This window comes from Doryrhamphus excisus, chromosome 22 (genome assembly GCF_030265055.1).
Source record: "Doryrhamphus excisus isolate RoL2022-K1 chromosome 22, RoL_Dexc_1.0, whole genome shotgun sequence".
Taxonomy (NCBI): Eukaryota; Metazoa; Chordata; class Actinopteri; order Syngnathiformes; family Syngnathidae; genus Doryrhamphus; species Doryrhamphus excisus.
In genome coordinates, this window is record NC_080487.1 from 3,675,087 (window position 1) to 3,695,537 (window position 20,451).

General features: G+C 41.3%; 3 protein-coding genes across 5 annotated transcripts; 2 read left to right on the forward strand and 1 right to left on the reverse strand.

Annotated features, from left to right (window-relative positions):
* LOC131109651 (5'(3')-deoxyribonucleotidase, mitochondrial-like) lies at positions 1-3,765 on the reverse strand. Its single transcript, XM_058061876.1, has 5 exons — positions 3,014-3,765; positions 2,499-2,599; positions 1,962-2,022; positions 1,764-1,878; positions 1-1,118 (listed from the first exon to the last, which is right to left on the reverse strand). Exons 1-5 carry the CDS (start codon positions 3,269-3,271, stop codon positions 979-981), a joined length of 675 nt encoding a protein of 224 aa, XP_057917859.1. The 5' UTR covers positions 3,272-3,765; the 3' UTR covers positions 1-978.
* cops3 (COP9 signalosome subunit 3) lies at positions 3,067-10,292 on the forward strand. 2 transcript variants are annotated; one of them, XM_058061849.1, is made up of 12 exons: positions 3,067-3,651; positions 5,910-6,039; positions 6,295-6,407; positions 6,877-6,926; positions 7,496-7,588; positions 7,720-7,899; positions 8,276-8,416; positions 8,551-8,724; positions 8,929-9,015; positions 9,114-9,227; positions 9,325-9,405; positions 9,501-10,292. In XM_058061849.1, the coding sequence occupies exons 2-12, from the start codon at positions 5,915-5,917 to the stop codon at positions 9,552-9,554; spliced, it is 1,212 nt and encodes a 403-aa protein (XP_057917832.1). In that variant the 5' UTR covers positions 3,067-3,651; positions 5,910-5,914; the 3' UTR covers positions 9,555-10,292. The 2 variants fall into 2 exon arrangements, with proteins under 2 accessions (XP_057917832.1, XP_057917831.1); XM_058061848.1 differs by lacking the exon at positions 3,067-3,651 and adding an exon at positions 4,356-4,551.
* Positions 10,293-10,554: 262 nt separating this feature from the next.
* Positions 10,555-20,220, forward strand: usp22 (ubiquitin specific peptidase 22). 2 transcript variants are annotated; one of them, XM_058061846.1, is made up of 13 exons: positions 10,555-11,018; positions 12,745-12,877; positions 14,548-14,661; positions 14,746-14,847; positions 16,224-16,390; positions 16,471-16,618; positions 16,827-16,863; positions 17,495-17,653; positions 18,248-18,374; positions 19,110-19,201; positions 19,324-19,386; positions 19,513-19,662; positions 20,071-20,220. In XM_058061846.1, exons 1-13 carry the CDS (start codon positions 10,899-10,901, stop codon positions 20,111-20,113), a joined length of 1,455 nt encoding a protein of 484 aa, XP_057917829.1. In that variant the 5' UTR covers positions 10,555-10,898; the 3' UTR covers positions 20,114-20,220. The 2 variants fall into 2 exon arrangements, with proteins under 2 accessions (XP_057917829.1, XP_057917830.1); XM_058061847.1 differs by having other exon boundaries at positions 10,854-11,018; positions 16,761-16,863.
* Positions 20,221-20,451: the final 231 nt, after the last annotated feature.

Here is a 20,451-nt window from a genome sequence, read left to right on the forward strand (position 1 = left end):
ATATTTATTGTACACCATCTTTACAGTAATAAACATTTTTGACAGGCAAACAACATTTGAATGAATACAAACGGTTGTACTTTACCAGTTCATGGTAAATGGTTGTGATACAAAAATGACCTGAATTGGCATCTTGAACATTTCTTTTAATAGATGACATTTTACAGTACTTATTTTTCACATTAAATTTAAAAATAAGTCATTTGGTGAAAAAACAAGGAGTTGTGAGTGGCTGTGTAAAAAAAAAAAATAACAAAAGTAAAAACATACATTTTCAAATGTGTTTAAATGATTTGTATATTTATGATTACTACATTAAACTGTGTTCCTCTTTAACATAATCAGTCCTGACTTTCACCGGCTGATTCTAGACTAACACATGCATTAGTGTTTGTCATTATATTTTTATTTCTAATTAAAATGCATAAATGATGTTCAAAACACAATACATGATTTTAAAAACAAATACAAAGGTGCACCAAAGGCCCATATCTTTTTAAAGGAAAACTTATTTGAATAAAAATGAAAATAAAATGATCTTATATTGTATTTGTCCAGGTTCATGTATTGCACATCCTGCTCTGTAAACGATAGGCAACTATTGGTGACTAAATGAGTGCATGGAAGAATTTTGTTGCAAGTCAAGTAGCTCATTCATGCATGTCTGCAAAAAAAGATCAAATCTGTTATAAATGAACACATTTTAGCCTATAAGAGCACATACAGTACATTTGGCATTGCAGTGTCAGTCAGTGTGCTCTTTTTGTTTGTGATCAAAACATGCTTCAGTCTCACAGTGCCTCCTTGTGGTGAACCGAGGGTAAGACACAGCAACTCGAGTGGATAGTGTCTGCCAGGCATACAGTTATCGTCTTTCCTTTTGAGCACTGGCAGCCAAATATAAGGCAATGCTGCTGGTGATGCAATCTTAATCATACTTGAGGTTCCGTAGCTTGTAGTTGAAGACGTTACAGCATGTCATTTCCTTTTGCTGTCCAGGATAGCCTTCCAGTCGTCAGACCAGGACTGAAGGCGCCTCTGCGAAGATCTGACAGGAAGGTGCTTGTTGTGACAGGCGGTGAACAAAACATGCTCCCACGTTGGTTTGGGCTCCACGCCTGCAACAAGAGATGTGACTGGCATGAAATATTATGTAAGCGCGCAGCTGCCATGGACCACATGATGCGGCGCCTACACAGCGGTTGCCTTAGACAGACACTAACACCATGTAGCAGCTGTCTTACAAGATGCTGGTGAATCACATGGAAACACCCACGTCACGTTACGCAAGCATGTTACGAAAGCATCCTTTTCTCTTTTTCATTTCCATATGGAATCATTTTCATAAATGGAGCATTTACACATAAATATTTACGTGATGAGATGCCCCAGCATATCCGCGACCCCAGTCGCCGAAAGAACGACACACCAATAGTAAAATATGGTGGTGGTAGTGTGATGGTCTGGGGCTGTTTTGATGCTTCAGGACCTGGAAGACTTGCTGTGATAAATGGAACCATTAACTCTACTGTCTGTCAAAAAATTTAAAAACTGCATCCTGTGTTCAGTTGTGTTGTTATCGACTAATATATCAATTTGTTTGATGATATCAAACATTTTAATGTGACAAACATGCAAAAAAAAAAAACAATCAGGAAGGAGACAAACACTTTTTCCACTCTAATGTGCCTTTTATCATATTTGATATAATAAAATGATAATGAACGATAAATAATGACATGAAATCAAACTGATACTGATACCTAAAATGTCAGGCTTGTCGTCAATAAGGATGTCCCCACTGACCACCGTCTTGTCTCGGGTCAGGATAACCTGCTCCAGAAATTCATGTCCCAAATGCTTTTCTACCCACGCATACTGGAAAAAAAGAAAACACAAGGGCGTTTGGTAATTGTTCCTAAAGGAAACACAACACGTCACTGATGAGCAAGAAAGCGTACCTTTTCATAAGGGCAGTGCTTGAAGTGCTTGATAGGGCTGGTGCAGATAAAGACATCTGTACTGAGGAATCAAAGAATGATATCACCAATATTGTCTCATTTTCGGGATTTCAAGTGACTTCAGGACTATGATGCTATTATACAAGCAAAGAGTACAGGGCAGTTTGACTGGACATTCAGTAAGTGAAAAACTCATACTAAAAGCTCATGAAGCTCATGAAATTACTGGCTTGATTTAAAAAAAAAAAATCAAACATTTCTATAGTACTGTCCATTTGCAGCTACGGCCACAAGATGGCAGCAAATTATCATAAAACACAATCCACACGTCTTAATCTGTACTAAACTCCCTTTGCAGGACTGTCCTGCCGTTCAAGCATCTAAGTACATGGCTGATACTACCTCTGGAATCCTGGGCTGCCTAAAATCTCAGCGTCTACTATCTAACAACAACAAAAAAAAAAAACTAAAACAAACCTTATGGATAATTGTATCCTTACAATGTAAACTGTGAGGGATGCTTGTGTACCACCTTACTTGTCCATGTTAGACATCTGCTTAACAGCTTCCACTCCACCTGGAAGGGGCTCCAGCTCTTTGAAGAAGTCCTTGGACTCCCATATAGTAATGGCTTTCTCCTGAAGATAAAGAACATGTGCAATGGTGTTTATCACCATCTCAGCTTGGGTGTGTGCACACAGCATGAACGAGGGCCTGATTGCTTAAATGCTTTATATGCACCATTCAAAAGATAATGTTAGATACACCATTGAGCTCACAATTTGACATATGTTGGTGTGGTGTAGAAATACACAAGGTGCCACAATGTTGCCACAGTAACCTTGAAAAAGGAATCTGATTACTCCATCCATTCTTTTTCTATGATGATTAAGAATAAAAAGTTGTGCACAAAGTACTGAAATTTTGAGTTGAGAAGGTCTCATTCATCTATAAAAGGCTATAGTGTATTTTAGGTTGATCCTAGTATGTTTTATGTACTGTGCATACTGTGTTTACATGCAAACAGATTAATAATAGAGTACTGTACTTACACAAAGGTCACTCCTGAGCTGTCCATACTGCGTGGACACCCAGAACCCTCTCCTATCTTCCAGAGTGATGTAGGGATCATTCGGATACCTAGCCCGGTACTTCCTCAAGAACCCGCCCTCAAAGTCGGCCAGAACTCCGTCCATGTCAACCAGAATCCGTAGTCTCTTACCGGCCGGAGAGTGGAACATCATGTTCATCGAGTCACGGAGGAAATCGTGTCCTCTTCCTCGTAGACGGCTTGTGGTCGACAAGAACATTGTGAACTTGGGGTGGCACTGGTGGTGCCAGTTAACTCGCTCCACAAAAAGACGTGTTTTTCCTTCTCCACGAACGTTACATGGATTTTGTTCGTCTTCTGTTGACGTTTTGTGTCACTGTGAACGTTTTCATTCGCGCCGCTCCAGTGCTAACTTGACGTTAGCTTTGAAGCTAATTGCTAGCTAACAGCTAGCTGAGTGTACTGTAGAGGACAGGTCAAATGTAACGGGTTTTTCACCATAGTGTACTGGGACATGTTAGAGCCATTTGTTGGCGTGTATTTTAAAGCTCATTTCTAAATCAGGCAACCTTTGGAAAAAAAATGTTATTTCTAGAGGAAAAGCAGATGTTAGAATACAATACTACAGTGGTCCTAAAGGTAAACAAGCTCATCTGAACTCGAAAGAACAAACTGTACAGTCATGGTGGGCGGATCGATTCAAAGATCGACAATATCGATCTCAACGTTGGTGTCGATTTCGGAGATACTGGCCCTGTTTTTAGCTTGGTATCGAATCGATACCAAATCTAGAGGTATCGAACACCACTACTGTGCACATTTTTACTCCACAGTTGCTATTTTTTTATTATATTTGTTTACTATGCTGTCTGTAAATGTGTCTGCTGTAGCAAAGTAATTTATTGCAAATGGTAAAAATACAAAGTGTTTTATAATATTTCATTTATACGTATATTGTCATAATGTTCACAGATACATTAATTAATGGGTTTTTGGTTTGTGATTTTAATTATTATCCGTATCCGTAATACAATGTGAGAGTGAGTAGTCATTTCAATTTGTTAGAATCTTCAACTGTATAAACGATCTTTGTTGAAAACCGGTAGATCTACGTCAGTTCCTGTTTCTCATAATACATAAGATGAGGCTGTCACTTTTGCCTGTAACGGTGATTTGTGGCTCCGAATGAATGCATAAACATTGAATAAACAAATATATAACTAAAACAATTGTTGTGACAACTAGAGTAACTGGCGATATCCGTAAATTGCACGTTGGATGCATCACAAAGCCTGCTGCAAACGGTGGCCCTTTAAAAATGCCATGCTTCCCAAGTCTCGTTGCAGTCCGAGAACTTCATATGATATCGCGAGAATTGTAGCTCAGTGGCGGCTGTGTGGCTCCTGTCTCAGTACCGACGGAGTTGTTTCTGACGTTTGAATGAAAAACACTGCAAATTGCTTCCACATTGGACCCGTGATATAATGGCTTCAGCCTTGGAGCAGTTTGTGAACAATGTGCGACAGCTTTCCGCTCAAGGTAGGGTTGCTAAACAAATAGGTATGGGAAGTGTTGGCTAGTTAGCCTGCATATGCTACCCAATGCGATAGCTAAGTCAGACCCTTCTTCTTGCCCCATTATGTAAACACATCGCAAAAGGTCCTTTCGGTGACAGTACGATTACAGTGAAGCGTAACTGTAATACGTATCGTCACACATGAGCACCCTGGCTATTTGGGAAGCAAATAGTTCAAACTAAATGTCAAAAGCCTACTTTTCTTTTTCAGCTGAAAAATATTTTCGGGCACTGGTCTGGCGGAAGTCCCGCCCTGGCTTCGCGTGATTGGCTGGTGTATGGAATCAAATAACACGACTGGATGAAGTGACCTATCAATCGCTCTCATTTGCCTGTTTGCAAGGCCTTGACAGGACAGTAGAAATGGAATTTATGTGAAGGGAGCCGGATGTTGTTGAGCCGTTCCTTTCAAAGAGCCATTGAAAAGACCGGCTTGTTATATTTGTTAAAAAGTACTCGTTTTTAATCAAGGAAACAATCACTGGTAGCAGTTATAAGATATCTGAATCATTTGAAATTACACATCTCACATATATACTCTCCAGAGTATTGTTTATTTATTTGAATAAGTCACGTTAACCCATGAAACATTTGTCTGTCCGAAAAGGAGTAGGAAGAAGCAGAGCTTGTTTACTTCTTCCACTTTTCCATGGCTATAAATATCAAGAACTAAATGGGATTATAGAAAAATGACTGTATATTGATTTTGCAATGTTTAGGCATAAAAACAAAGATTTATTAAGTGTGATAAAATAGGAATAAGTTGCTAATATTGAATAGAAAATAAATAGGGGGGAATAAGTGGAGACATTGAAATGCAGACAAGTAAAGCAATGAACAAACTACACAATTCATTAGTAATTTCTGATAATGATTAAGTAATAACTTGTTTGTCACATTCAACAAATATTGTTAAATTTGCCATAATCTGTGTTGTTATAGTAATGTTATATTGATTGATCCTCTGCATTCGAGGCAACAAATGCCCAATCGGACCATTGATAGTCAACATCTTTGAAGTTGGAACACAAGGGACAGTTGGCTTTTCTTGCAAGGCTTTGCGATTGTAACTAGGTTGTTTTTTTTGTTTTTCAAATAAATAATTCCTAATGCCAGACTGTAGTATGCACTATTCAATACAGAAAAAAACACTATATATTTTTTTCTTATTATTGCATATATAAAAATTACTAATACATTTTATACCAGTATCATCGTGTTACTGAAATAAAAGATCTATCAAAACTATTATGTAAAGTCTTACCATGAGTTGATTTGCCTTTTATTTATTGTTACTGTTGACTGTAATTTCCCCTCCCAGGCCAGATGACTCAGCTTTGCGAGTTGATCAACAAGAGTGGGGAGCTGCTGGCCAAGAACCTGTCCCACCTGGACACAGTGCTGGGGGCGTTGGACATTCAGGAGCACTCCCTCGGTGTCCTGGCTGTGCTGTAAGTGCTGATGTTCACTATAACTCCAGCAACAGTATGTTTGCCACTCACCAAGTCATCACTCTATCAAGAAGCGTGCCTTTTAATGAATGTGCTTGCACTAGTAGTGTAAAATGGGGGAATACTAAAAAGGCCTAAAGTATTCATTTTCCCATCTCTATCCCTTTTTGTTTATGGAATTGATTAACGTATTAACATATTGAAATATGCATCATTTTTACAAGTTGGTAAGCTTTCCGTCTCTTTTTATTCCAGATTTGTGAAGTTCTCCATGCCTAACATCCCTGACTTTGAGACGCTCTTTTCCCAAGTCCAGCTCTTCATCAGTACCTGCAATGGCGAGCACATTAGATATGCAACAGACACTTGTAAGTCAACATATTTGTCTCATCATTTTGGCTTGTAGTCCCTTCTAACAAAAGAGAAAGCTTCGCTCACACCGGTGTTGTTGTGCTTGGGTTGCAAATGCGCACAAGTTTGCACAAGTCCCTCTTCTCAATTACAATACTGTTCACTTGTTCAGGCATCCAAATCACGCGGGGGCCGAGTGGGTAGCACACACCCTTACTGTACTATACAGTACCCCACATTTTAACAAATATTTTCTCAAGGGAAAATAATGAAACCTTACAGTAGTCAGTGTACAACTTGAAAAAGAGTATACGTATACCATATATCCTGTCCTCTGAAAATAAGTCAACACAAAGCTAAATAACTGTAACACCCACAAGTGCACCTCACAGTGAACATATGCACCATATGCCGATTCTCTCCAGGTGGGAATTTCATGTATGGTCTGTATAATTTACATTTGTCCTCCTTTTTTCCCCCCTCCAGTTGCTGGTCTCTGCCACCAGTTGACAAACGCCCTTGTTGAACGGAAACAGGTAAGACTCAGGCTTTGCATGTTTGACTTGAGTGTTTGTGTGTAGATCAGTAACACAGTCCTCTTTGCTTTTGTGAACTGATGTGTTGTAATGTCTGTGCAGTTCGATAGTGCTATGTGTATATGAGGCGTGTTAAGTTACGATGCCAATCGCAGGGCACCTATAAAAACCATTCACACTCACATACATGTCTATGGACAATATAGACTCTCCAAGTAACCCAACATGCATATGAAGCGAACATACAGAGATGCCCAACAGGGATTTGAACGCAGATCTTCCAGATATCCTGACAGTGTGGCCAACCACTAACTAACCACTTGTCCAACGCGGAGGCCGCTACACAGGCAGTCCCGTTTTAACGTGTTTAATCACAAGGGCAAAATCTATTTTAAAAGATTGCCAACATTGGTGACGTGTTTTTGTCCAACTGAGTCATTGCATTACGTAACACCACCTGTCCCCCCAAGTATGGCTCATTTTGTTTTATTTGAAATGTTTCGTACTTGCTCACAGTTTGAATATTTTAAATAGTGTTCTGACTCTTTCCCTTCTCTCCTCCATCACAGCCATTGAGAGGCGTGGTCATACTAAAACAGGCAATAGACAAAATGCAGATGAACACAAACCAACTTACCTCAGTTCATGCAGACTTGTGCCAGGTGAGTCTTTTTGCCTCTTGCATCCTTCACACTACTGCAAAGTCAATCTATTTTGAATCACAATCTCCCAACAGAATATCTCTTTTTTGCATCTTCGACTGTGCTTCATATTACTTCCCTGTCTTCACCAGCTGTGCTTGTTAGCAAAGTGTTTCAAGCCCGCCCTGCCCTTCTTGGAGCTGGACATGATGGACATCTGTAAGGAGAACGGAGCTTATGACGCAAAGCACTTTTTATGTTACTACTACTATGGTGGCATGATCTACATGGGCCTCAAAAACTTCGATAGAGCACTGTATTTTTATGAACAGGTACGTTTTCTGTTATACGCCTCACAGCTGTGTGCAGATGTGTTTTTTTTTCTACAAAACATGAAACCAATAAATTAATCGGCATTCCATTCGACAAGAATTGGCGACATGCAGCGTGTCACAAAGCTTATTATTTTATTTTTTAAATTATCTTTTATTTCATATAGACTTTATTTATAAGCATAAATTATAGCTTTTTTCCCAACTTAAATTCTAACTTTTTTATGTTTGTTTCTCATATTGACTTTTAAACAAATTTTTTTGTCATTATTTCAATAGTATGACTTTACTCTCTTTCTCTCTCACTGTGATTTAAGTGTTTCCACAGCATTTGTGGAATTTGATTGTCTAATCTTTTTTCTTTTTGCTACTTCAGGCAATAACCACTCCAGCCATGGCAGTGAGCCACATCATGTTGGAGGCTTATAAGAAATACATCCTGGTCTCTCTCATTCTCCATGGCAAAGTGCAGCAGCTGCCCAAATACACCTCACAAATCGTAGGAAGGTTTATCAAGGTGAGGATGACTTGAGAAGGACTTTCTCTTATCTCCACGAAGCAATAGTGATCCTTTGTTACTCAGCCAGTATACAGTATACTTAAGCTCGTTTTAAGCATCGTTTTTACTTTAGCTTCCTTCCTTTTCCTCAGCCCCTGAGCAACGCGTACCATGAGCTGGCTCAAGTTTACACCACCAACAACCCGGCCGAATTGTGCAACACAGTCAACAAACACAGCGAGACTTTCACGCGAGACAACAACACAGGCTTGGTCAAACAGTGCCTCTCCTCCCTCTACAAAAAGAACATCCAGAGGCTAACAAAGGTGAGTAGCAGCATGTTAGTTAGGTTGTCAGTTCAAACTAGAATGTAGAAAGCAGACTTCCACCAAGCCAGTGCATTCCTGAACATGTTTTCCTGGCTTGTTTGAATGAAAAATAATAATACATATATAGACTGCTATATTGTATCATCATTGCAAGAATTATGATATGTTTATACTGTATGTGTTGCTGTCTTACCCCCGCAGACTTTTCTGACGCTGTCTTTGCAAGACATGGCGAGTCGAGTACAGCTCTCAGGCCCTCAGGAGGCAGAGAAATATGTCTTACACATGGTGAGGGGTTCAACACGCATTCGTCAACAATAAGTGTTTTTGTCAACATTTTTTATGTGTGTTTTAATTCTGTCGTGGTTCTATGGGTTTCTTTGCAGATTGAAGACGGTGAGATCTACGCTAGCATTAACCAAAAGGATGGCATGGTGTGCTTCCATGACAACCCAGAAAAATACAACAATCCAGCGATGCTCCACAAAATTGACCAAGAGGTGAGGGTTTAGCATCACTTTGCATTTGCACTTTAGTCTTTAAAAAAAAAACATACATGAATTGCCTCATATATCAACTTCTGGCTTTTTCCTTTAGATGTTGAAATGTATAGAACTGGATGAGAAACTAAAGTCTATGGATCAAGAAATCACAGTAAACCCACAATTTGTGCAGAAGGTGAGACAATATTTGTGTTGCTGCCGATACGATCCCGATAATCCGTGATGGTGTAAAATTAACTAGTTTAAACTAATGCGACTTTTATTTTACAGAGTATGGGATCGCAGGAGGATGATGTTGGCAGCAAAACATCAAGTTATTCTTGAGGGGCCTCAGACTGCTTTAGAAGGCTGCAGCGTCCCCAGCACATTCTTCCGTGGATGCGTTGGATTTTTTTTAAAAGAGGAAAACACATATTCTATTGCATAAGGACATTGGTTAAGGAAAATGGAATTGTGTGGAATGAAGTTGAATTTGGCTATTGTTGCTTCACACAAGGATAACAAGCGATCTTACAAAAAGAGTCCGATTTTGTCAGTGTTTTATTTATCAATTTATCAGGGTGGAGTGACACTGCTACGTTATCACAAAACACAGTAATAAAGAAAACTGGACGTATTTGCTCCAAGCATATTTTGTGAATAATCTCACCTTTTTGCTGCATGATGGCTGTACCTAGAAGGTATTACATACGAGGTAATACATATATGGCAGACAAGGAATAAAACTTTAGTATAATCTACATTTGTAATGACTGCAATGATCGTTTCCCTCTTGTTCCTTTTGATTAGAATGTAGATATCACTAGCCAATATGTCCACCCGAACGTACCCTTGACCGAACTGGGTGAAAAAACGTCACAATTTGGTGCACTGTTTTGTTTTATGAATTTTTTTTCTTTTCGTTTTTAGGTCAGATCCACTAGAGGTCACTAGAGCACTGTACAGAAAAATGTTGTGACAGCTTGTTATTACAAGTGGCGAAGTCAACAGACAACCAAACTATCTTGTCATTTGGGGGGCTGTGCGATTGTGGATCTGTAATAAATTGTTTAAGAATGTGTCGCTTAGTTTCATGCATCCAGTCCTTTTATAAATAGTATCCCGTCCAATTTCACTTGTTAACATTCATTGATACTGCGAAGGTGATTTACAACCAATGAGATCCCTCATGAAGGCGGATGTCGCTTCTAGGACAATTGGACCAATCCTGATGTAGCATCCGCTTTAAAGAGGCGGGACGTAACCACTGGAAGAGTTGTAATTCGCCAAGGCTGAGTAGTGGTCGCTGTTTATTGGTCCGACGTTATGAACGAGGTGGGTCTACATTCACTGTGTAAGCTACTGTTGAAATTCCTACGCTAACCAACTTTAGCCAGCTTGCTAACATGTAATTAAGCGACTGTGGTTAAACTGCATCCATGGTTCCATAATGGATTTGAACTGACAAGGGCTATGCTGATTCCGACACTGCAATACCGGAATAATTGGTGTTCTCCTGTGCGTCTCGCCGTAACTGCAACCAGAACATGTCCAGTTAGCTAGGACGCGGCGATTGGAGGATAACGAACCTGGCAAGCTAGCCACTCTACCCGGGTTTGGACTGGGTCGAGGGGTTTTTGAACAGGTTTCATCGCCGAGTGGACAACCGACTCGGATGCTGTGATAACCATGAGTCCCGCAGGCTGCCCCCATGTCAATTGCTTCAAAGTGGACAACTGGAAGCAGAACCTGAGGGTTATTTATCAGTGTTTCGTATGGAGCGGTTCAGCCGAGACCAGGAAACGCAAGGTAATAAGAGACTGGGAAACGTCGTGGGTTCGCCTAACGGAAGATGGTGTATGTGAGTGGGTGGCTTGAATGTGAAAGGTCGCGCGCGCGCGTGTGCGTATGTGGGCAGTTCCCCTCCAAGAAAAACATCACTCCACTCGACATACCGGTGTCGAACGTCAGCGCTCAAACGGACCAGAAAGTCAACAGCACCTCCCTCAAAAGGGTGGGACTATAATAAAAATCGGTACCGTGCTTAAAAAAAACACATCTATTTCCCTTGGTTCTGTCCTTCAAGTCATTTGTTTCCTGCACCAGCATAAGCTGATGGGTCATCCCTCGCTTTGCTGGCCCATTGATTGTCTATCTACCATGCAATGAGTCATCCCCTTCTACAACAAAATGATCAGTCAACATGTTTCCCTTCGAATGGCTACAGCACTCTCTGTGTTGACCCCATTTTTTTCTGCCTGTAACCGAGTTTTGATAATTGTCATGTATTTCTGCACACTGAGTGCTTGCATCTCTAATCTGTATGTGTGTGTGTGTGCTTGCATCCTACATCCAAGGTGCTCAGGGGCAAACCCCATCCTTGGTTGCAAGTCTGCAACAAAAATAAGAGCAGTGCATATATTTTACTCCAACTAACGTTGATCCATTTTTTACTTGTGTCGTCAAATAAAATAATTGGCCTTCACGGCTGCCTGGTATTCACGTACATGTCTAGTGCGTGCACATACACTTAAGCAGTCTCAAACAGTCAACAATTTATATAAATGTTGCTGCTATACAGTACATTCAGTGATAGCTAATGTGAGGAGCTAAACTTTGCCAAATTGCTATCATTAGCTGATGGCAAACATGACCGATATGCGTGTGTATGTGCATACTCAAAGCAGGAAGACGGTGGGAACCTGTTACATAACTGTGTTTTTCCAAACATCTTACATTATGGGTGTCCAAAACCTTTCCAGAAAACTATAAGGATAACGACATAAGTTGTAGTGACACAAGTGACGCTACCTTAAGAAAGCCTTTGTACTCCAATAATTATTATTTTTCGGTGGCATCAAAGCATAGATTTGACATTGAAATCAACATTCCTTCCTCGTCCTTCTTCTCTATACCGACCTCCACCGCCCATCTATCTCATTTGTATGCTTTTTACACCTTCTGCTCTCCATCAACCGCCATGCCAATCATGCCTTGTATCTGCAACATGGCTACAGCATGTAAATCAGTCAGAGCCGTACTGGGTCACATACTGCACCGATGACATGACTCCTACAAGCCTACAGCTGCCATATTGTCTTCCTGGCTGTGTACTTTTTTCACATCTACTTTTCTCTCTCATGTATTTCACATCCCCAGCAAAGTATACTGCGAAGCGTTACACTAAACCTGTCATGACCCAGGCATTTTTTTCATGTTCTTTAATGAAGTGTTAGCAAGTGCAAGTGTGGTTAGACATAGCATTATATGCACACAGTGGTTCAGGACTCTTCTTCATTGTACTTTGGAAATATAAACTGCGTGTACTGTTTTATGAAATTGCTCATTTTAATCTGAGTTCTTTACCCAATTCATTACGTGATTTCACATATTGACGTGGTGAAGGTTTTTAAAAACTAGTCGATTGACTAATTTTAATCATGCTGCCTGTCCTAAACATGATTTAAACATGTACAGAAACTGATGGCGCTGTTTATCTGTTGTTTTTTTTTTTTTTACCCCACCTCTATTCCAGGCCAAGTCATGCATCTGCCACATGTGCGGCGCTCACCTCAGCAGACTCCACTCCTGCCTTTACTGTGTCTTCTTCGCCTGCTTTGCCAAAAAACACATCCACGAGCATGCCAAGAGCAAACGGCATAACCTAGGTATGGCTAAAACACAGAACACACGCATCCCGCCATCAAAGCATGCAATTTACCGCCTCGTTTATTTAAATGAGGTGATGGCTTGTCCTCATGAGACATACTGTAAGCCACAAACATGCATATCGCTTCTGATATTGTCACTTCCCTTAAACACAAAACTAAAATGTTCTAATTGCCGAGTCTCTACAAATTATTTTAAGTGTAATTTAAGTGTTAAAATATGACCTCTGAGGCTCCACATGCACGGACATTTAGGGAAAGAAAAACGTGCTGATGTGGTTGGCTTTTTAATGCAGCAGGGTATCAAACTTTGTCCCGTGCAATAGCACTCTGAATGATGTCACGCTGCTGAAATGAATGCTGCATCCCCAGCCGGGTAGCTCTGTTCACACTCGCCACATAATGGAATTAGGCCGTTTGAGCTGTAAGTTAAGAACCTCATACTGCAGTATTGGAACAAGTAGGGTGGGGGGGGGGGGGGGGGGTGTTGCTGCAGAGACACCTTGGGTGTGCATGACAAAGCGCCACTTTGGCAGATGTTCACAATCGTTTGTGCTTTTTTGGAAGCCTCCTTTTCTCTGCTTTTATCCTTTTTGGCTCAGGAACACGCCCCCTCCGGTGTGTGTTTGTGCATCCATTTCCCAAGTGTATAATTGGGTAAGTGTAATTGTAGGCCTAATTAGGTTAGTTGCCGCTGCAAAAATAACAGAGAAGGGAAAATGGGAGGAGGGCAGAGCTCTTCTGACTGTTGAAGAGGTAATTAAGTCGTCTTTAATAATCCCCGTGGAATTAGTCTCTATTAAATCAAGCCCCTATCCTGCAATCATATGCTTTTTCTTTTCTGCTCTTTGTGTTCTTTCAAGGAGCCAATGTGTGTTCTATCTGTCATCTTATGTCTTCTATTGCGCCCTGCAACTTTTCTGACAGTGCATCACAACATTATTGGCCTACTTTGTTGAAAACGTTGTTGGAAACACTTTGCACCAGACCTTTTTGAGACGGAATCATCGCGGGCTTCACTCGTGTCCCATAACTGTCATCAACAGCACGATGAAATAAGTATTATTCATTTTGTGCGACAGTCACAGTTTCTCATTAAATTGAGAAAATGCATCCCTAACAGTGTGGGGAATTCTAGATTCCTTGTCCTTTGTGCTTTCATCCTTGGCTTTCCCTCCATACCTGCAGAGGATTACAACATCAGCCAAGGAAGCCAGAAGGCCAAGTTGTCATGGTGACAGCAAACAGGTAGCTTGCAAGCCCATTGTTGGAAAGACGGGTGGTTCGGTTGGGCATATGTGTTTAGAATTTGAAAGACGCTTTCTCCTGCTTTACTCCTCACATTCGGGCACCTCTTTGCTCTCGCCATTTCTCTGGGGGTGCCTCAATACCATTACCGGAGGATGTTAACAGATAGCAGATATGTCTACCGATAAGCTCTGCTACTTGGCATTGCAGCGCCATGGCAACGTGGCCTGAATAGGAAAAGACTGCGAGATGAATCATCTAGCGGCACATACAGCTTGTAGTGACTCACAGCCCTTCATTACCCTCTGACAAACAAAATAGATCAGCTATGGGAACATCGCTGCATTTCAATGAAACATCTCCCAAGTGCATTTGTGTCTTTGGCATACTGTCCTCACCCTGTCCCCATCTTGACTTTCCAGCTATTGACTTGCTGTATGGGGGAATTTACTGCTTCATGTGCCAGGACTACATATACGACAAAGACATGGAACAGATTGCCAAAGAGGAACAAAGGAAAGCTTGGAAAATGCAAGGTGTGATAGCATTTGAACTCACTGCAGCAGTACGACACTGCGAAACACGCTAAACACGTCTTTGTCCCAATGGTCCATTACCAGGCGTAGGTGAGAAGTACTCCACATGGGAGCCCACCAAGAGGGAGCTGGAACTTCTTCGCCACAACCCCAAGAGGAGGAGAATCACATCCAACTGTACTATTGGTTAGTGGCTCTTAAGGAAGTGGATAAGAAAGTCTCTTGCCTCACAGACAAAATGCATGATATAATAAGGATTCCGGAATGTTAATCATACCTTTTAAAAAAAAAATATATATATTTTCATTGGCATTGCAATTTGTAATGTAATCATTATTTTTCAAGAGGAACAATCTTTAAAAAAATAGTATCCAATCAAATATCTCAGTGTCATCCCTGTCACCATACTACTCCAAGATACTAGGGTGCGTACTCGGGAACTGCGGACAGCAGACTCAAACGGCAGGCAGCAGCCAGAAATAGCAACCTCAGGGTAACAAGCAGTGAATACACTGCAACTCTGGCAAATTATTAAATCCAACAAGCCATATGTATCCCCCACCTCCCCGAGCTATTTGATTTGTCTTTGGCTGGAGGGTAGCGTAATGCACGAGAGCTGCTATCGGCAACTGTCATGAATTCTGCAGAAGAGTCTGTGTTACGACCCAGGGAATGTAAGGATAGGACAGGAGGCGGGAAAATCAAGTCACCCAAGTTTATTAATGAATCAACTAAAAATAGATGGGGGGAAAAAAACCCTACTGTCCCCAATAAAAGGTCCTGATGGGCCAACCCAAACAAACAAGGAAAGTGAGGTGAACAGAGCCATTGTCCTGTCACCTCACTGGTACCCCAAAGATGAGGAAAAAAAAACACACAACAAAAACCTAAAACAATACAGTCGGTCACACAAACAAGAAACTAGAAACGAAGGGAAAACAAAAACCCAGGCTGCTATTCGGCGTCACGCCAGCAGCTTGCAAGAAGCAGCTAACTGACTGTGGAGCATGACGAGGAAGTGGAGACGAGCCTGCAGTGGACGGAGGCAGCACAAGCAGAGCAAGGAGCAGAGAGAAAGCTGCTGAGAGGGCAGCATCACATCACTCTGCCGCTTCCTGCAAAAAATACAAACACAAAAACAAGAAAACAGTCCTTGTATCAGGTTAGAGCACCGTGTAAATTTATGGTAAATCCCTCTTATGTAGCTTCTGTTTCGGTCTATGCCATCTTGGCACCTTTCTATGGTGGCATCAAAAATGTTGTAAATGTTGTAATAGCTGAGAATTTGCACATTTATTTAATGGCGGGGAATATGGGTGTGTGAGCAGAAAATGCCACAAAGTATACTCCAGAAAAAGACAATTTTCAGGGGGTAAAGGAGCGCCCTAGTCATATTACATTCACTGAGGGAAGTCACACTGTGCCACCAATTCTCATAAAATATAAAAGGGTAGCTAACCGATGATGTATAGAGGACAATCAACAGCATCCAATGGAAATGTGTGTAATTTGTTGGAGCTCTGCAAACCATTGATGTGGTTCTCTTCCCCTCTCCTCCTCAGGCCTACGCGGTCTTATCAACCTCGGCAACACATGCTTCATGAACTGCATCGTCCAGGCACTAACACACACACCGCTATTGCGTGACTTCTTCCTGTCGGACCGACACAAATGTGAAATGCAGAGCAACTCCTGCTTAGTGTGTGAGATGTCGCAGCTCTTCCAGGAGGTACCATCTAGTTTCACTTAAGAATGCATTTGGAGCTGTGAGCGTCAACAGTTTTATCACTTAACATGGTCTGTCATTAGTTTTACTCAGGCCACCGCTCACCACACATCCCGTTCCGCCTCCTCCACCTGGTGTGGACTCACGCCCGTCACCTGGCCGGGTACGAGCAGCAGGACGCACACGAGTTCCTCATTGCTGCACTGGATGTCCTACACCGACACTGCAAAGGTCCGACAAATTGTTTGTGTTTTCCCTGAACGGTAATTTATGTTAATAAGAGATGATCTACGATATTTTTATTGGCACCGAAACGAGTTATTTTAATTTATAAGCAGCATGTTAGTTAGTTTGCGTGTGTGTGCCCGCACAGATGACAACGGGAAGAAAGCCAACAACCCAAACCATTGCAACTGCATTATTGACCAAATCTTCACAGGGGGCCTGCAATCTGATGTCACCTGTCAAGTCTGCCAGTAAGTCAGAGCGTAGTGTAACATGTGCGTGTGTGTGTGTGTGTGTCTCACCATGCCGCCGTAGTTCTTCACATGTTGTAACATTAACACACAGACACACTAATGCAGCATCAAGAGCAAAAAACCCTTAGAATGCTGTAAATCTGTAAAGCTGACCTGTAGTTCCATCTGGTGGTTATAAATGGAATAGACGCACCATCCCTTCTCCTTTTTAAATACAAACAAAAAACCTATGAGTTTGAGGTAAAACTGCAACAAACCAGTTCATCTAGTAAAACAATGTGTGCCCTTATTGTACAATATGACAAATATGACCGTTCACAGTGTGATTTTTTTAATAACATATTGGAAATGTAATAATATTTTCTAATAATAATGTTTTATACCAACTGAAAAAAAATGCCCATAATCCTTATGTGAGACATGAAGACATGTGTCTCTCTTTTCTGTGTGTTGTAAAGATATAAAAAGGCTAACGGCACGCAGCTAAGAATGCACGTAATGGGAAACACCTACTCCAAAGAGCCAACAATGCTCCATTTATATATTATGTGACGTGCATATTAGCTTCATATTAAATTCATTTACAATGATGGCTGAATCATTTCGAGTGCAATTGTCTTCCTGTCAGTGGTGTCTCAACGACCATCGACCCGTTCTGGGATATCAGCCTGGACCTGCCGGGTTCCTCCACCCCGTTCTGGCCGTTAAGTCCCGGAGGAGATGGCTCGACACTAAACGGAGAGAGTCACACCAATGGAGCCACAACACTGACCGACTGCCTACGAAGGTAGCCTCAATGAAATATCATTTGATATTGTCATAACACATTAAAAAACTATTTTTTTATCTTAGCCTTATCAAAGTTTTCAAGTTTGTGTTGATCTGATTATCAAACTAAAGGGGAGACGTTATTACTGATTGTAGATATGAACCTGAGTAAAGGTAAATGCTGGTGATTCAGTAAGTTTCAGCGCTATGGGAATATGGGAATTTTATCATTGGAACAGTTAAGGCTAAGGGCTTGTGGTTAGAATTGTCTTCTGTTTTCCTAAACCTTATTACGTGAAACGTTTAGCTTGGTGTTATTTGAGTTATGTGATTACTTACCATAGCAACACCGACACAACGCAGCAGTGGAATAGACTAATGTGGTGATAATATTGCATCACAATTCCCACCCGTGGAACATAGTCGCCTAATGCCTACCGTATACCGTAATTATGCTATTATCCAGGCACTATTTACATAACATTTGATCTGGAGCCACAATATAATGAAACACGGTCAACTAGTTTCAGTGTAATCCTGCTCGCAGACAAGCCATTAAAACATAACTTGGGCAAAGATAACTTTATGACCAAGCGTGATTTCTTCCATCCAGGTTCACCAGACCAGAGCACCTGGGCAGCAGCGCGAAGATCAAGTGCAGCGGTTGCCACAGTTACCAGGAGTCTACCAAGCAACTGACTATGAAAAAGTTGCCCATAGTGGCCTGCTTTCACCTTAAAGTAAGAATTCAGCTTGAGGATGACTCTCAGCTTTCATTTCCTGTTTTAATGTGTGTGTATTAAGGGTGTGGAAAATAATCGATATTAATCGATCCATTGCGATTAATATGTGAATGTATCGGCTCATTCACTGGGTATGGATGCGGTGAATTGACCGGTGAAATCTAGATTCATTGCAATGCGTTTGTGGGTATCTGTAAAATCTGATTCAAGCGCAATTTTGTTAATACTCAACTTCACCCCATATGCTGTTCCCCAGGTGCAATGAATGCACCATCATTATTTCGCGTTGTGTATTGAATACTAGTAAAACAGCATGGACGTTCGCACGCAAGCAGAACAGTAAAACGTCCGTCATTTGAAAAGAACGCCATGTTAAGAAGCCGTACAACAGCGGCACGAAAAACATGCAGACCCCCTTCCCCCCCTAAAAAGGGTACACCACAACACCTACAAGTCTACCGCCACCTCCCCATCTAGTTCCTCGTCTGACACCGGGGAAAAAAACAAGCAAATCAGGTCAGTGGATCTTCCGCTGCTTTCCAAATTGTCCAGGAGCGATTCGTCCATCCCTGCAACAAGTGACAAAAAGAATGATCAAGAAGTGGTGCATAGTAAAAAAAAAAAAGACAAACAGCACTTTAGTTGAATTTACTTCCAAGTGAAGTAAATACTGAATTTTTTTTCCCTTTGCTTATTTGCATCATGTTGAATTGTATGTGTGTGTGTTGTCAGAGGTTTGAGCATTCAGCCAAACTACGGAGGAAGATCACAACATACGTCTCATTTCCTTTGGAGCTGGACATGACACCCTTCATGGCCTCAAGGTGAGAGCTGTCCAAAGCCGATCGGACGAAGTGACACACGTAGCAGCGTGTCAGAAAATGAGAAAATGCTGAGAAATCTGACACAATATTGAACAGGATTGCGTTTCCATTGTGTGTTTCAGTAAGGAGAGCAGGATGAACGGCCAGTACCAACAGACTGTGGAGCCATTCAACAATGACAACAAGTAAGCTAATCTTTGACTTATGTCATAGCAAAAAAAAGTCAAATACAAACAATTATTATGCTTTTTTTTGTCACAAAATTGTGTCCTTTAAGTTGTGTCCTTTTAAGTTTACCTTGTCTCAATCAGATACAGCCTGTTTGCAGTCGTCAACCACCAGGGGACACTAGAGAGCGGCCATTACACCACCTTCATTAGGCAGCATAAAGACCACTGGTTCAAATGTGATGATGCAATCATCACCAAAGCCAGCATCGAGGCAGTGTTGGACAGCGAAGGGTGAGACATCTCTATCAGCCTAATTTCAATATTTCTGTTTAAACTGCCTCATGTATACTCAAAAATGCATATTTTTAGCTCACATATGCATTATGTTGAAGTAAAAAAATCTGTTAATTTGGTTCAAACATCTGCAAGAATAACTTTAAAGCAGTAATTATTATTGCCATGCAATTGCAGGCAGGTAGTGAATCCCAAACAGGGGTACGTGTACTCCTAGTGATACGTGAGCAAATTGCAGGGGGCACATGGAAACACTTAAATGTGGTCAATCATGTCATATTAACCCAGACGATAAAATGAAACGTATAACATGTGGTGCTGCCACAAGTGACATCCAAGTTATATACACATGGTAGTTAGCACATTCTGCAGAATCAGCATTCATCATTTGCATTTCTCCCTCAGGTACCTTTTATTTTACCATAAACAGTTCCTGGAGTACGAATAGTGCCACCCGAAACCCGTCACAATGCATATGAGCCCTGAAGCACTACTGCAACTTGTACAACATTTCCACTGGACTTCAAGACGCACACAACGATCTTCTCAGAGCAGTCTGGATCGTGACCATTCTTCCATGATCATGTTCAAGTCTGCGAGAGAAAGAAGGTTCGAGCCCCAGTTTATGGTAGGGGGGGCGGTTTACTTGATCCCTAATGCTGTTCTTTGCCAACGTCCTGCTCCGAGCACGCAAACATCAACACTGCGACAAGCTGCTTCTATCTCGAATTGAGGCTCTTTGTTCTTTTCTTAAGGCAAAGGAAATCACAAGCACATCATGTGTCA